The sequence below is a fragment of the Rousettus aegyptiacus genome, unplaced genomic scaffold, assembly GCF_014176215.1.
Source record: "Rousettus aegyptiacus isolate mRouAeg1 unplaced genomic scaffold, mRouAeg1.p scaffold_m13_p_7, whole genome shotgun sequence".
Taxonomy (NCBI): Eukaryota; Metazoa; Chordata; class Mammalia; order Chiroptera; family Pteropodidae; genus Rousettus; species Rousettus aegyptiacus.
Genome location: NW_023416310.1, coordinates 27,833,068 through 27,848,187, shown reverse-complemented (window position 1 = coordinate 27,848,187; position 15,120 = coordinate 27,833,068). Strand labels below are relative to the sequence as shown.

The 15,120-nt window shown below is 42.0% G+C and overlaps 1 protein-coding gene across 4 annotated transcripts in view; it reads right to left on the bottom strand.

Moving 5' to 3' along the window:
• Positions 1–15,120, bottom strand: part of PRKCE (protein kinase C epsilon) — a 511,750-nt gene that overhangs the window by 135,153 nt on the left and 361,477 nt on the right. For all 4 annotated transcript variants that reach the window (XR_001596560.2, XM_036225089.1, XM_016142211.2 and 1 more), the window contains one exon: positions 5,368–5,522. Coding sequence is in view for 3 of the 4 variants with exons in the window: in XM_036225089.1 (XP_036080982.1) it covers positions 5,368–5,522 (155 nt within the window). In the remaining variant the exon portion in view is untranslated. The remainder of the gene's footprint in view (positions 1–5,367; positions 5,523–15,120) is intronic.

Here is a 15,120-nt window from a genome sequence, read left to right as displayed (position 1 = left end):
GTTTTATTTTTCCTATGACCACTACTTTCATAATTTAAACAAAGGAATATAGTTTTACCGGAAAGAAGGAGGAAATTCATTCTTCTGTGATTCCAGGATTCCCTTTTGGGGACTGGGCTGGCTAAAAGATCTCCAATGTTTTTTCAATCCATCTTCATAAAAATCAATTCAAGATACAATAAAATTAGCTAACCTTTATTGAGGACTTAACAGTCTGGTAGGCACTATTAAAAATTATTTGGACCTATCAACTCACTAAATCCCTACAACCTCATGAGATAGGTACAACTACTACTCACACTTTATAGATGAAGAAACGGAGGCATAAAATGTTGAGACGCTTGGCTAGAGCGGCAGAGGCCATGCTCTTCACCACATGCTACGGCAGCGCTCCTGCCTTCTAGATTGTGAAAGAACAAGAAGAAGACAGATTTCTGTCTGCCTAGCCTTCAGTTCTCTTCCCAGGGCCCCCGGCTGCCCTTTGTCTGAGGGAGATCACAGAACCACCCCCGTCTCACGTCACAAGGGCAAAGGAATGCTCTTGGAGAGTCAGCCACCGTTACTGAGTAGCTCATTGAAAAAAAAAAAAAAAGACAGCACTGAGCATGATGTAGAGGAGAAAGTTCCCTGAATTAACTTCAAAACCTCCACCTTTCCTGGTGTGTGTGAGCGTGTAAGGGAGGGGAAGAGACTTTTAAAAGCTGCAGACACACAGAGAGCTAATGCCTTCTGTAATAGCACACAGAGGAGTCCCAGAAATGCTGGTCAGGGGACACAGAGACAGGACTCTGTGCTGTCGAGTGTGGGGAACCTGACCCAGAGAAGAACCAGAGGGAAGGGGGTCATGCCAGCCACCTTGGGCTCTCTGTCAAGTGTGATGAGAAATGACTTCTTCCCTTAGTTCTTGAACACTGGCCAATTAGCTGCTAATTAGTTCGTGTATAAATTCCAACAGGAAGGCTGGAAAAATCAATATCAACTTCAGCAACAAGGTTCTCCTCCAAAACCTGGTTTTGCCAATCTCTCAAATAAGCCCCTGTATCACACAAAATATGGTCTCTGCCTGGGCTTCAGAAGAGCCAATAAGCAAGGGCACACATTCACAGCCTCTCTAGCCAGCTGTGGACTAGCTACCCCAAAGAGCCCTTCTGCCAGCAGCTTTAAGCAAAGCATCAGGGGACATAGAGGCCACATGGTCTTCCTTAATCCATAAAATGATAGATCTGAAAGAATGGGGGAGCTTTTAGGGTCAAGGGAAAAAAACTGTGTGTTCTGTGTTAGGAATGCTTCTAACACAGGCTTTTAAGAAGAACACACATGTGATGTAGCAACCCACTGGACTGGAAAGCTCTGGAGTTAAAGACTAGAAGAACAAATATTTCAGTGAACACCTACTATAAGTTGGGTACTTCCCTAGACCAAGTGGGTGAGCACTCTCGCGTGGAGTTCTCAATCGCAGAATAGGTATCTCAAGTACAAATACAAGGTCAGCAAAGGGCACCTGCCAAATGCCTCGTACAGAGAGATATTCTGTTACTTAAGGAAGGCATGATCTCCAAAACATGCTGGGTGGTCAGGGAAGGCCTCACAGAGCAGGGGCACTTGACGTTCTGAAGGCAGAATGAAATTTTTCTAGATCTGTGGTCCCTAAATCATCTGAGGAACACTTTTTAAAACTATAGTTCCTGAACCCCATACCACAACTTATGAATCAAAAGCTCTAGGAATCTTACCCTTGCATCATTATTCTTTTTTCAAAAAATTATTATTGTGAAAGATTTAAAACACACACAAAAGAAAACAGAGTAGTGAACCCCCATGTGCCCATCACCCAGTGTCAGTAATCCTCAATTCACAGCCACTGTTTTCTTGCCTATATCCTTATCCTCTCCCTTTTTTCCCGTGTTATAGCATTTACATATATTGTAAACCAGGAACTCTGAAGCAGTAAGACCACGGATATGAACTGGAAAGTATTCACTAATCAAGACACAGATTAGGAGCAAGAGAAATCAAGGGATAGTGGGGACAAAGCCTCGGAGAAATGAAAGAGAATGGTATCTGGGGGAAAATGGCAAATAATTTAGAGTGCCTATAAGGTGGGCTACATGGTTGGGGATGGTGGTGATAAGGGACAAAGGGCTGTTGTGGGCCACCAGGGCCCTGTTAGTATGGCGTCTTTATCAAAAACACAAAAAGGCAGCTCCTCTGGGTAGAAAAGCAGCCCCTTCTTGCATAGACGCCAGCCACTCAATCAGAGTGGGCCCCACATTCCACTCACTGCCTGGGCTTCCCAAACCACAGAGCTGTCCACAGAAGTCTCAGGGCCAGGGTATGAGGGAGTCTGAAGGCCAGTGAAGGGTATGGCGCTTTATCTTACAAGGATTATAGAATGAGAAGAAGGGGAATGTGTAACAATCAGCCTGTGCTTTGATAGACTACTGGGCAACGATGGAGGGGAGGTGGACAGATAGAAGGACAGAAAGCTGAGAAGCAGTGAGTCAAATATACAAACTATTGCAAACTAGCCAGGGAAGAAGGAAGAAGGCCTTGAAGGTCAAGCCTTGAGAGAGAAGTCTGAGAGCAAGATCTTGTTTGGGGTTCTAGAGATAACTGTGGGCTGGATATAGCAATATGGGAGTTGGTGACACATAGGAGTCATTTGAAGGCATGCAAATGTTGAAATTGCTCAGGGAGAGTATTCAGGGCAAGAATAAAGCGGAATGAAGGCCTGGGAAAAATCAGCATTTAGAGAATGGGGTTGGAGGGAAGAAGGAGCCAGGCCAAGTGATACAGCAGAAAGTCAGGGAGGTGGGAAGGAGAGGGAGAGAGAGTACGGATCATAGAAGCCAACAGAGCAAAAGTGTTTACAGGTGTGGTAAGAAGGAAACATTTATTTAGGAATGCAGAAAAGAGAAAATTAGAAATGTAAGGGAAAATCAAGTTTTGAAGTACCTGAAATGACAAGCTAAAGAGTTTGGACTTGGCCTTGAAAAGTCAGGGTAACAAATATCATGGTGTACAACATGAGTTCGCTGTTCAGGTACACCTCCTAAGTCTGTTGCTTATCAAGTATGGCCTTGAACACATTATTTGAGTCTCTGAATCCCCGCTAGTAAGCCGTGGATTATACACACTCTAATAGGAATAGCATGGGAATAACAACACAAAGAATGGCAATTCTTCATGTCATGGTACCTAATAATGCACTTCCTGGTAGTACAGGTGATCTTTTCACATATCTAACTTCTGTATCTCTAGCTTATAAACTGCTTTGGGGGCAGAGATTAGAGTTTTAAACTAACCGAAGTTAATGGTCACTTGTTGACTATTTACTCTGTGCAGGACAGAAGAGAATGCAGAATAAGAAGATTGAGGGGTTAACAAATAGAAGAAATGGCCCTTAACGGAAGCTGCACATAGTGAAGGATCCACATGGATGCCTAAACCTAACACGAGGTGAACAGTAGTAGTAGGTGCAACCATGAACATCTCAGATTGCAGTCATTCCCAAACTGCAAATGAAAGTATAGGGGATGGAGAGAATCAATCTGGCTGGTGGGATGAGGATTCTGGGCTGAACACAGAGGGCTGAGATGAGGGATGTAAGCACAGGAAAGTTTGTGATTGGCAGGTGAGTCTGAGAAAAGCTAAGAACTTTGGTGGGTTCAAAAAAAGGCATTGTGGAAAGGAGAGAAAGGTGTATTGGCCTATAGCAGACAAAACCAAAGGCAACCTCCAGTGAATGAGTCATGTTCTGGCATAATTGTATAATTCCCTCCTCTTGAGTTTGGTAGAAACTGTGACTTACCTCTAATAAAAAGAATGTGTAAAGACGATGTGATATTGCTATCACAATTATGTGACATTATAGGGAAAAGGCAAAGGGTTTTTGCAGATATAATTAAGGTCCCTAATCATCCGACTTTAAACGAAAGGGAGATTAGCCTGGGTATGCCTGACCTAATCAACCATCTCTTCAAAGCGGGGTCCAAACCTTACCTAAAGTTAGAGACTCAAATCAGAAAAGACTTTCTCTCCTGTTGGCCTTGAAGAAACAAGCCACAAGAACTCTACAGGTGCACAGAAATGAATTCTGCCATGACCATGTGAGCATGGAAGAGGACCTCAAACTTCAGACAAGAATGCAGCCTGGCTGACACCTGGATCACAGCAGAGAGACCCTGAGTAGAGGGCCCAGGTATATCATGCCTGGACTCTTGACCCATGTACACTGTGAGATAATAAACAGGTGTTGTTTTAATCCACTAAGTTTGTGATAATTTGTTGCCCAGCAATAGGAAATGAATACATAAACTCAAAATGTGGAGGGCCACGAGCCGCAGGCTAAAAAGTATGAGCTTTATTATGCAGCCTACAGGGAGCCACTTACTATTTTGAGCAGAGAGATGCATACTTTAGAAACCTAAGAGACGTCAGTAGGAAGGGAAGCTTAGGATGGGGGTTGGTCGGAACCGCTCGAATAACATTTAATCGGGCCATTGCTCCCAGGAGCAGATCAGTAAAATTCTGGTGAGTGACTGACTACGTTCTGGGTTGAACCAAGCCAGCTATTCTTTTAGTCAATTAAAAAAAGTGAGGGGGCGGGGGAAGCAAAAACCAAATAAAGAAATTGACAGCCATTGAAAAAACCTTAAGAAACTTTAGTGTCCTTGTTGCTAATTATAAATATTTTCTGCTCCCAGAATTCCTGACCTCACAGAAGAGCCTGCGTAAATAGTCCTGCTCCCTTACTGGAAAATTAGTGTGTGTGTGTGTGTGTGTGTGTGTGCACGCGCACGCGTGCTATGTTATCTTGGAAGGGGGACAGGGCAGTAATAAGGGATTAGATGATCTGTAAAGAGTCACTTCCTGTTGGATATTGTCTAGTTCCCTTCCCCTCCTCCGCCAGGATCATAAACCCTGAGACCCCCTTAAGCAACGCCTGCTTCTCTAATTCTATCTGCTGGAGACAACTAAGCCAAACAAACTCAGGAAGTGGCAAGATGTTGGGAACGGGAGGAAGTTCATGGCACAGAGGAAAAAGTAAAGAGAATACCCTGATGTCGAAGGAAGAGGGTGGGGGAGAGAGAGAAATGAAGGTCACCCCAAGGTCGTCGGGCACCGGGCCTTTAAAATGCCATTCTGAGTTTTCAATCGAAATTGGCACAAACAGTGGGTCTCCTGGGGCTATTAAAATATTAACATTCACAGTGATAAACAGATCCTCAAAAAGTCTTCTGTAAGCAAATTAGAACAAACAACTAAAGTGGATTGTTAAGAGACCAGTTGGGCAGGAACCAAAGTCAATTCAAGTGTCTAGAGAATTCTTTATTTTTTCACCTTCGGGAAAGAGAGAAGAACTACCTGTAGATGACTCCATGTTGATGGAGGAACATGAGGGCTGACGTGACCTCTGCAGCATAGAACCGGGAACGAGGCTCATCGAATTTTCGGGAGCGCTGAATCTGGAACATGAGGTCTCCGCCATTTACATACTCCATGACGAAAAAGAGACGGTCCTGAAAGGAGAGGAGAAAATGTCATTCATCTAATTCTACTGCAGCTGCCTACATAGGCCAGCATACTGTGAGCCCAGCGTAACAGAACCAGGACTCAAGGGGGAAGAAGGTGGCAAGGTGGATAAATCCTGGCAGCCCGCACATAACCTAGAGAGAAAAGTGAAGACAGCACACAACTTAAAGTGTCAGGTATTATTTTAAAATCTCTGTCTTGCTTTTATGGGCATCAGCTTGGTCTAGCGGAAGAAGCCCAAAGGTGACAGAAAGGAGACCTGGGTCTGTATAATTTGTCACGACCTTTAAATGCGGCTTTGGGAAAGTTAGTTTCTGCCCCTTTGGAGGCTCCAGTTAACTTGACATGTGTGGTTGGTTGAATGATGGCCTCTCCAAAAGATACCCATGTCCCAATCCCTTAATGTAATTGCTCCCTTTGACGGCAAAAAAAAAAAAAAAAAAAAAAAAAAAAAAAAAAAAAAAAAGGACTTGCAGATGACATCAAGGATCTTGAGATGGGAGATTATCTTGGATCGCCAGGGTGGGCCTTACATGCAATCACAAATGTCCTCATAGGAGGGAGATTTAAGAAGACAAGAGAAGGCAATGTGACCACAGAGGCAGATATTGGAGTGATGCGGCCATAAACCAAGGAATGTAGCTGCCATCGGAAGCTGGAATAAGTAAGAAAGGGCTCTGTCTTAGAGTCTCTGTAGGGAATGTGGCCTAGTGGGCACCTTGGCCCGATGATGACACTGGTTTCAGATTTCTCATCTCCAGAACTATGAGAGAAGAGATTTCTATTGTTTTAAGCCAGGAAGCTTGTGGTAATTTGTTGAGGGCCCATCCTGCGAAGGCTACTTTTCACTTTGGATGATGCTCAGATTCCTGCCTCAGCCTTTAGAATGGCCAAAACACAGTAACATCTGATTGAGGTTGGTGCCTTCTTATCCACAATCCATGATAATGGGGTAAGCTGATGCACTAAAATTCACCTTCGTGCAGTTTCTTGCCTGTAGAACGTGAGGTGCTGTGCTAGGCAGTGGGCAAAAATTATAAGCCGTCACTGTCCTTGGGGGGCTTCTGATCGAGGGGTAGAGTTGAGAAATGGGTGGAATGGTGAGAACAAAATAGGAGCAGAGGGCCTTAAAGGTGCTGGGTAATGAAAGGATTAGAAGCAAGGGGAGCTCTCTGAACTTGGGGGCCATGGAAGATTCTAGGTGGAGCTAGGCCCTGAGAGAAGGAGGAGGTAGGGGGAGACACGAACAAATGCTTGGATGTGGGAACACAGTAAGAATGCTTAGGGACTGACTGATAAACTAAGGTCAGCTGGGGAGCAAGGTTCATGGAGCAAAGGTGAACCGGTGGTGTCTGGGAGGCAGGAGTAGAGTATATTCTTATACATAGAGTCTAAATTAAGCTCCCAGGGGAATATTAGCATACTACATTCAATCAAAATTCACAGAATCATTTCCATTAAGACTGAGTAAAAATCACAATTATCCATATCATCGAGCAATCTTGATAGCACATCTACTTTATTATTGGCATCTCTTTAAAAATAAGCCCATCATTAGGAACTGTTACAAATTCAGACTACCTTCTCCTGTACCATAATCTCCAGAATTATTCAAGCTTTACTGGTATTCACAAAGAGCCCAAAGTCTAGCTTCTCTTCCGTTTGTCTTGTCTTTCTTGTTCAAGGCCTGCCCTGCTTTCTCCCTAGTGAGAGTTCAGTTTTATACTCAGAAGTACAGAGGCTGCCTTGCTGACCATTCATTCAATCATCTATTCTCTATTCAAATCTTCATTTCAAAAACCACATGATCAGGCCAACCCTAGCCCCATGAAACCAGAATTTCTGAGGGTGGGACTTAGGCATCAGTAGTTTTCAAAGCTCCCCCATGTGATTCCAATGAGCAGAACTACTGGCTCTTTCATCTGGTTTCTGCCAAGGTGATTTGCATCTGTGAGATATATGGATAAGTTATTCAAGTTTTCCTTTTATTTCCCCCAAGGATTTCCCCCAAGAATGAGAATTTTCAAACATCCATCAGAATCACACAGAGGCTTCTTAGAATATGACTTCCTGGGTCTCCAGCCCAGAGCTTCTGAATCAGAAGCCTGTGAATCTGCATTACCTCGTTCTCAGGCAATGTTGATTCTGCTCATTTGGGGACCCCACTTTGAGAACCACTGCCCTAGAACCCTGGAGGAAAGCCTTTCATATGGGAAGTACAGCTATGTCATGTATTCAGCATGGCCCTAATCCAGCTGAACCTCATCATCAGGAATTCCTGATGCAACGCCATTCCTGGATCACCAACCGGACTTAGGCTTTAGCAACCATGGAGTATTTCCATGGTTATGTTTGAAAATATCCAAATCTTTAAAGAGGAAAAACCTCCCCTCCCTACTCTCCCTATCTGGCTGCTTTTCATCCTCTAACACTGGACACATAGTATTTAAGGATAGTGGCCGTGGAGTGAGAATGAAGAGCTCCCAAGCCAATTTTATCACTTACTGGTTGTGTGACCTCAGGCAAATGATTTCATTTTTCTGTGCTCAGTTTTCTCATCTGTAAAAATGAGGATGATTATAGGAACTGCCTACAGACTTCTTCTGAGGATTAAATTATATGTTAAAATGCCTGGCTCCTGATTGATGCTCCATAAACACTGTCTATTACTATTGTTACTGATGGCATTATAGCTTATTATCATCATCAAGTCTTCGGCAGTGTTTTTCCCTGATCACTGCCTCTTTCCACAAACACTTGCTTCCCTTACTTTTTCAGGCTGTTTTTTGTTGTTTTTTTTTTCACTGTTTCTGGTAGTGTTTCTCCTGCCTCTTCTTGTGGGCTTCTCCTCTCCCTAGCCCATTAGGTGTTGGAATCCCACAGGAATGGGTTCTAGGTCCTCCCCTTTGCTCACTCTGTGTTCACTGAATGATCTCTTCCACACCCACTGTGTTCAATGTGCCTTGACTGAGATGACTCACAAATGTCTACCTCCATCCTAAACCTTCCTCCAAGCTGCAGACCCATTCATCCAACTGTGTTCCTGACATCTCCCTCTAGATACCCCAAAGGCACTCAAACCCAACATACTCAAAACTGACTTCATACTCTTTCCCCAGCAAACTGGTCCAGAGTGCCTGCCTCAGGGCAGACTACACCAGTCAGCCAGTTGTACAAGTCAGAAACCTGGATGCCATTCTTAATATATCCCTCTCCCTCAACTCTTACACCCATCATCAAGTCTTGGTGCTTTTACCTATTGTACCTTTGTACGTATTGTTTCATACCTGTTACGTTTGTCTGTTTCTGTTCATTTCTACCACCATCATGGCCACCATTCTAGCCCAAGCAATTATCTTCTCTTGTCTAGATTCTTGCAAGCACCTTTTATGAATCCTTCCTACATTCATGCCAGTGCCCCTACCAAACGCTGATCACACTATAGGCAGAGTTACCCTGCTGAAAAAAATATCTGATTGTAATGCATCTTCCCTCCTCCCTTCATTCTACTTATTAACTCTTCAAAAGGCTTTTTGTTGGAATAAACAGAAAACTCTTTAATATGCCATATAGTCTGTATGGTCTGGCCCTACCCACCTCTTCTGAGTTATCTCACTTCCAGCTTTTTGTTATTTCCTCTGCCCCAAGAATAACAGTCCCCTCGCCCCTACCCCAGGGCCTTTACTCATGCTGTTTGCTCTGCTTGGAATGTTTTCCCTTCTCCCTTCACCTGGTTAATCCCTCCCCATCCTTCAGTTTTCACTGCAGACATCTTTTCTTCTAGGAAGCTGTCCCTGGCTTCTCTGGCAAGGTCAAATCCCCCTAGTATGTGCTAGCTCTCCACTGTAGCTTTCGGCACAGTGGAGGTTTTATTTGTATAATTGATCTACGTCTTTATCCCTAAGTAGTCTGGATGTTTTATGCAGGTAATTCTGCCCTGTTTGTTTGTAAGGGAATTAGCCTAACTCGAAAAAAAAAAAAAAAAAAGCTGCTATAATTCCCTTTAAAAACAAGCATCATGTGGGTAGAAGAATCAACAAGGTTAGGGGACTATATGAGAGAAATGAAACCAAAGGGTGTGCTAATATTTGTATCTGCAAATCCTTACTGCTTAGGGAGTTGAAAATGAGTCAGCCTGCCACAGTAAGCCTCTTGCCTGCAGAATCTAGAGATGGGTGCCTACTCTGATCATTTCATCCTTTCAAGGTCTTTCTTTATCAGCACCCAGTATGTAGTGAGAGCTTTGAATGGCATTTTTGTTCTGTGGACAGATGTCTCCACTTCCCAGTGAGATGGTGAGTTCCATGAGGAGCACACCTTATTCTTCCTACATCGCCACTGGCTCTGAATTCCATACTTAAGGAGGCACTCAATAAAAATCTGCTCATCCAATACTCACTCAATGCAAGCATCATGAGGGAAAAATTTTTGTTGGTTTAGTTCCTTACTGCATTCCCAGTAACTTAATGGATAAGGCTCTAGATGCTGGAAATTCAACAGTAAACCATTGTTAGTTTCCTCATGCTATTTCTATTGTTAACCTCATTTTGAGTTATTCTAACTTTAGCCCACTTCGAACTTTAGTTTCAACCTGCTTTCTATTCAGTATAGCTTCATGTGCTTGGCCCCAAGGTATAATCAATCCTTTTTACATAGTTAAGGACATTTTAAAGCAAGGTAAGTTTTTCACTTCCCTTCTCTCCATTCAATGAGTCTGGATTATTTCTGACCTCCACACCTAACACATCTGAGAAGCATGTTTTGATGTAGAGAACTTCAAGTCATTCTGGGAACTACTTAATTACATAAACTGAAATCAAAAGAAAGCTGGCAAACCCAGCAACTACTCATTAATCCCCTCTTGGCATCGGTAGAAAACAAAACAAAACAAAAAACCAGCTTCCTGGTAAAGTAAGTAAATACATTTTCTGAGGTAATCAAAGATTTTAAAAGCCTCCTCCTCCTCCCTTAATCTCACCTGAATGTCTAAAAAGTTACGGTCTTGTGATACCAAGTAAAATAATAAAATTAGGAAAGAGATTATATATCATGGCATTTAGGGTAAGAATAGTTAATGAGGGCCTATAGGCTGGAAAGGCTGTACCATGTGTTAGAAACTCCCACTGGGCTCCATTTTCCCAGAGCACTAACCTTTCCTGCCTTTGAAAGGAAAATGAGGCCTGCCCTGTTCACCTTTCAAGGTGTGATGGATAGCCAGAGCTTCCTCTCAGCAGCACTGCATGTCCTGCCAATTGGGTTTGTTTGGACGCACATTCTCTGTCATTTGTTAGCTGTTTATATGTGTGAAGATTCTATCGCTTTTGCATCAATTTCACATGCATGCCCAACAAAAGACTGGACTTGGAACAGTCTGCCTTTGATGTACCAGTGACAGGATGAATAATTTCTCCAATGGGCCATCTGAGGGTATCATGGGTCCCCGCTCCACTCTACAATATCTGCTTTCCCCCTTTACATCTACATTATTCAACTTATACATTCGGTAGATATGTCATGGATACCCAGCCCATGGGTAGGTGTTTGGGATATGAAAGATGATGTAAGCTATGGCTTTGGTCTCTGGGAGCTAGGAATTGAAGACTGGAAACCATAGAAAGGAACACAAAATACTCTATCATTATACGCTAAATTCCCCTGTAACAAAATCAGATAGTCACACCTATGTACCTGGGCCATAACTTCTTAGCCTCTAGTAGAGGACAACTGTCTGTCTTCCAGGTCTTATCTTAGAAGATCACAAGAAACAGTCACATGAAAACACTTTATTTGTTTTCCATAATACAACTGGTGTTGATGTTACTGGCCACTGCTATAGGAATCTGGTTTAAACAAATCTGTCAGGGGAAAGACCACACTTGAATAGGGTCTTAATGATGAGAGGTGGGAGGAGGGGAAGGCCTGGCCAGTTAAGAACACAGCCCTGCAGGGCGGTGGTGAGCAAAAATGAACACTGCAAGTGTGGATGAGAAGGGTAAGAGTGAGCCAGTGAAAAAACCTGCTATCTAGGAAAAAGTGCATAAATTCTGGATATAAGTAGAAAGGAGACAGATTGGGTGGCAGTGGGACGAGGCGGGGGAGGTGGTTCTGAATACACAGGAGGGAAGTAAAGAAGTCTGGAAATATTTGAGTTATAAAACGGCATAATGAAAGCTGACTCTAAGAAAAACTATTCTAAAAGCAGAGTTCAAGATGGATTGGAAAAAGGTAGCCTGAAAGTTATTCAATTTCTTCCCTAGTTCCACTGTCCCAAATGTCTTATCTTTGAAAAAGAACAACAAGGAGCCCGCCTTTTCCATTACACTGCCTTGGTAAAAACAAGGGAAAGATCCAACTACTTTAAGAAACTTAACAAATAAATTGTATTTCCCCTCAAAGAAAGCACAGAGCTCATTACAATAAACTAAAAAGTCAATGGTGAGTGGAACTTCTTAGATCTTAAGCAGACATGCCACATGTGGACGAGGGGCAGAGCCTTATTTAATTGGTGTCACTGACCTGTCAGCTATGTGTGGTTAAAAGGGAGGTATAATATGATCCAGCAATCCCTCTACTGGGTATTTACCCTAAAGACTTAAAACATATCTATAAAGATATTTGCATACCAATGTTCTTAGCAGCATTGTTCACGGTAGCCAGGATATGGAAACAGCCAAAGTGTCCTACGATACATGATTGAAGCTGTGGTACATACATATACAATGGAATATTACTCAGCCATAAGAAGAAATGAAATACTGCCATTTGCAACAACTTGGATAGAACTCAAGATAATCATGCTAAGTGAAATAAGCCAGACAGAAAAAGTTGAAAATCACATGATATCACTTATATGTGGGACATAAACTTGAAAGCAACAAAGGAACAGGACAAACAAACAGCGACTCATGGACATGGACTATAGTGGCTACCAGAGGGGAGAGGGTAAGGGAGAAGGGGGAAGGTAGATGGGGTAAAAGGGGTTAAATATAGGGGGTAAGGGGCGGGTGAAGTGGGTGAAGAAGGGGATCAAATATATAGTGGCTGAAGGAAACTGGACTTGGGTGGTAAACACACAGTAGAATATACAGATGTTAAATTATAATGTATACCTGAAAATTATATAATTGTATTAACCAATGTTACCCCGATAAATTTAATTAAAAAAAGGGAAGCATAAATAAAAAAGATCTTTGTTTTTACTGAAGACTTACCTGTCAATTTATAGAGAATGAGAGTCTCATCTGAATAATTATGATTAATTTAAAATTTCCTATGTAACGATAAAAATTATCACTTGAATAATGTCAATTTTAAAAAACTCATTTTCACACATTCTCAGCCCTTCCTCTAATAGGCCTTTTCCTTTCACTTCCCATTGTTCAAGGTTTTACTCAAGTATAATGACCTTGTTGTGGTCTTTCCCCAAATTCACATTTATCTTAATCAAATTCCTAAAGCAATGGCCAATTACATCAACACCAATTGTAGTATGGAAAACACAGAATGGGTTTTCAAATGGCTGTTTCTTATAATGATTTTCTATATGCCATAGAGGGTCTGCTCTACTGTAGGTAAAAGAGAAGATGCTTGTTTTCTCGTGGGAAAGCTTTAACTTAATCAGAATTGGCCGAATAGTAAAAATTCCACAGGACATTCTGCTAGCTAAGAAGGTATAACCTTCATTCATGCACATCTTATATTTGTTTCCAATTGCTTACAACTATGATTATTCACTTACACAGGATGCCCAAGTTTAAAGGGACCTAAACTGTATCAAACGGATTTACCCAATAAAGCTGAAATAAACATATCCTGCCTCTTGTTAGAACAGCATTTAGCCTAGGGAACAACCTCAAATTACTGCCAATACATACTTTCATTTGTGCATGAAAGCCAGAGGAAAGGAAATAGTTTGGGTTCAATACAACAGAGTACACTTTCCTTATATAGGGATCATCAACATCTTACAAAGTTTCTATCACATTGTATGACAGTATATATTTGGTATAGCCCCTCAATAGGCTATATCTTGACAATGCTGACCACCAAACTGATCTCTTTCCATGAGTAAGAACAGCATATAAAGTTAACTAGGAATAATGACTTATTGTGAGTTTCCTCTTTGAAAATAAGAGAATCAAGAGGACTCAGGTGGGGAACATGGCCAGTGAAATTACAGCAGTACTTTTGCATCATCACTGCATACACTGTATACATTGCATCATGAGAGCATCGACGTCTGGTACCTCGGTGTCACCTCACAATACCTGGCTTTCCCTTGATTTCCACCCATGTAGCTGGTACTTTGATTTAAGAAACACAGACATCATATTGTTATTCCTGTGCCCAGCATAAAAAGAAGCTCCTACAGAGGTCATACATGAGGTCTGATTTCCAGGAGGCTCATTCACCTACTCTTGTTGTAAATAAAGCTTGCAGTCCTCTGTTAAGTCAGTTCTTGAACCATGTTCTTGCCACTGCTATTGTTGTTCTTGTTTTCCCTTTGTTTGTTTGCCTGTTTGTTTAATTCTACTTATAAATAAATCCTGCTAACCATTTGGGATTAGAATGTACCCACATTAATTTTAAAATGACCAGTCTATTCCATGAGAAGCAATCAAGGGAGCTTTTTTCAATTTTGTATACATGCAACTGACCAGTTAACTGAATTGTTCACTTAATAATCCAGCTGTCAACATCACTATAGTTTCTATTTTCTTACCTTTTCTTTCCAAAGAATATACAATGTTTTAGTGACAGTTTTAAAGATAAACAAATACCAGGTAGCTGACCCTAAATAGAGAAGGTACATCAATATTTCCCTTCAGTTGTGGGAAGAAAACATAGCCTGCTCTAAATGGAAATATTTAGGTTGACCATACCATATGGAGAAGAAAGCAAAGCTGCCTCTTCATGCTCCCTTGGCTCAGTTAACAGTCAGAGCGGATGCTACACATAAAGAAAAATGATGTGGTGACAATATATGCATACCATGTTCTATGCAGCGATTTCCTGGGTTTTCAATGAAACTTTATTTCTCCACTAGGAATACTGGAAGGATGCTACCTCTTTTCTATCCTAAAGCTTACCCACTCACTAGAATCTGCTTCTTGCCTGATAACTTCAGCCAATCCTGATATTTCCCTTCTCGATCGGCTATGAAGCTTTCCATCTGCACCAGTTTGGGACCTTGGTTATCCTGACCATACTCTAGTAGAAGCAGGACATGGTAACAACTACCTCTGTGGCTGCTGTTGGACTCTGTTGGTCAGACATGGTTAGTGTGATGTCCAGCTCTTGGCACCATATTTGACAAGGACAAACTAGAGTTGGTCCAGAGGAAGGCAAATAGGAGGGCGAGGACAAGCTGGGGCCTATGAGGAGTGGCTGGAGAAAGCGGCAATGGTCAGCCTCAATAAATCCACTCTTAAAGAATGCCAGCAGTCTGAACTGAATGAATAAATAAGTGAACAAATGCATTAGCTATCAAACAAAGGAACAAACTGAAGAGAAACTCTCTTAAAACCTTTGAAGGCTTTGCATGTTGGTAATCAAATGAAGGATTATCATGTTGGTCAATTCGAT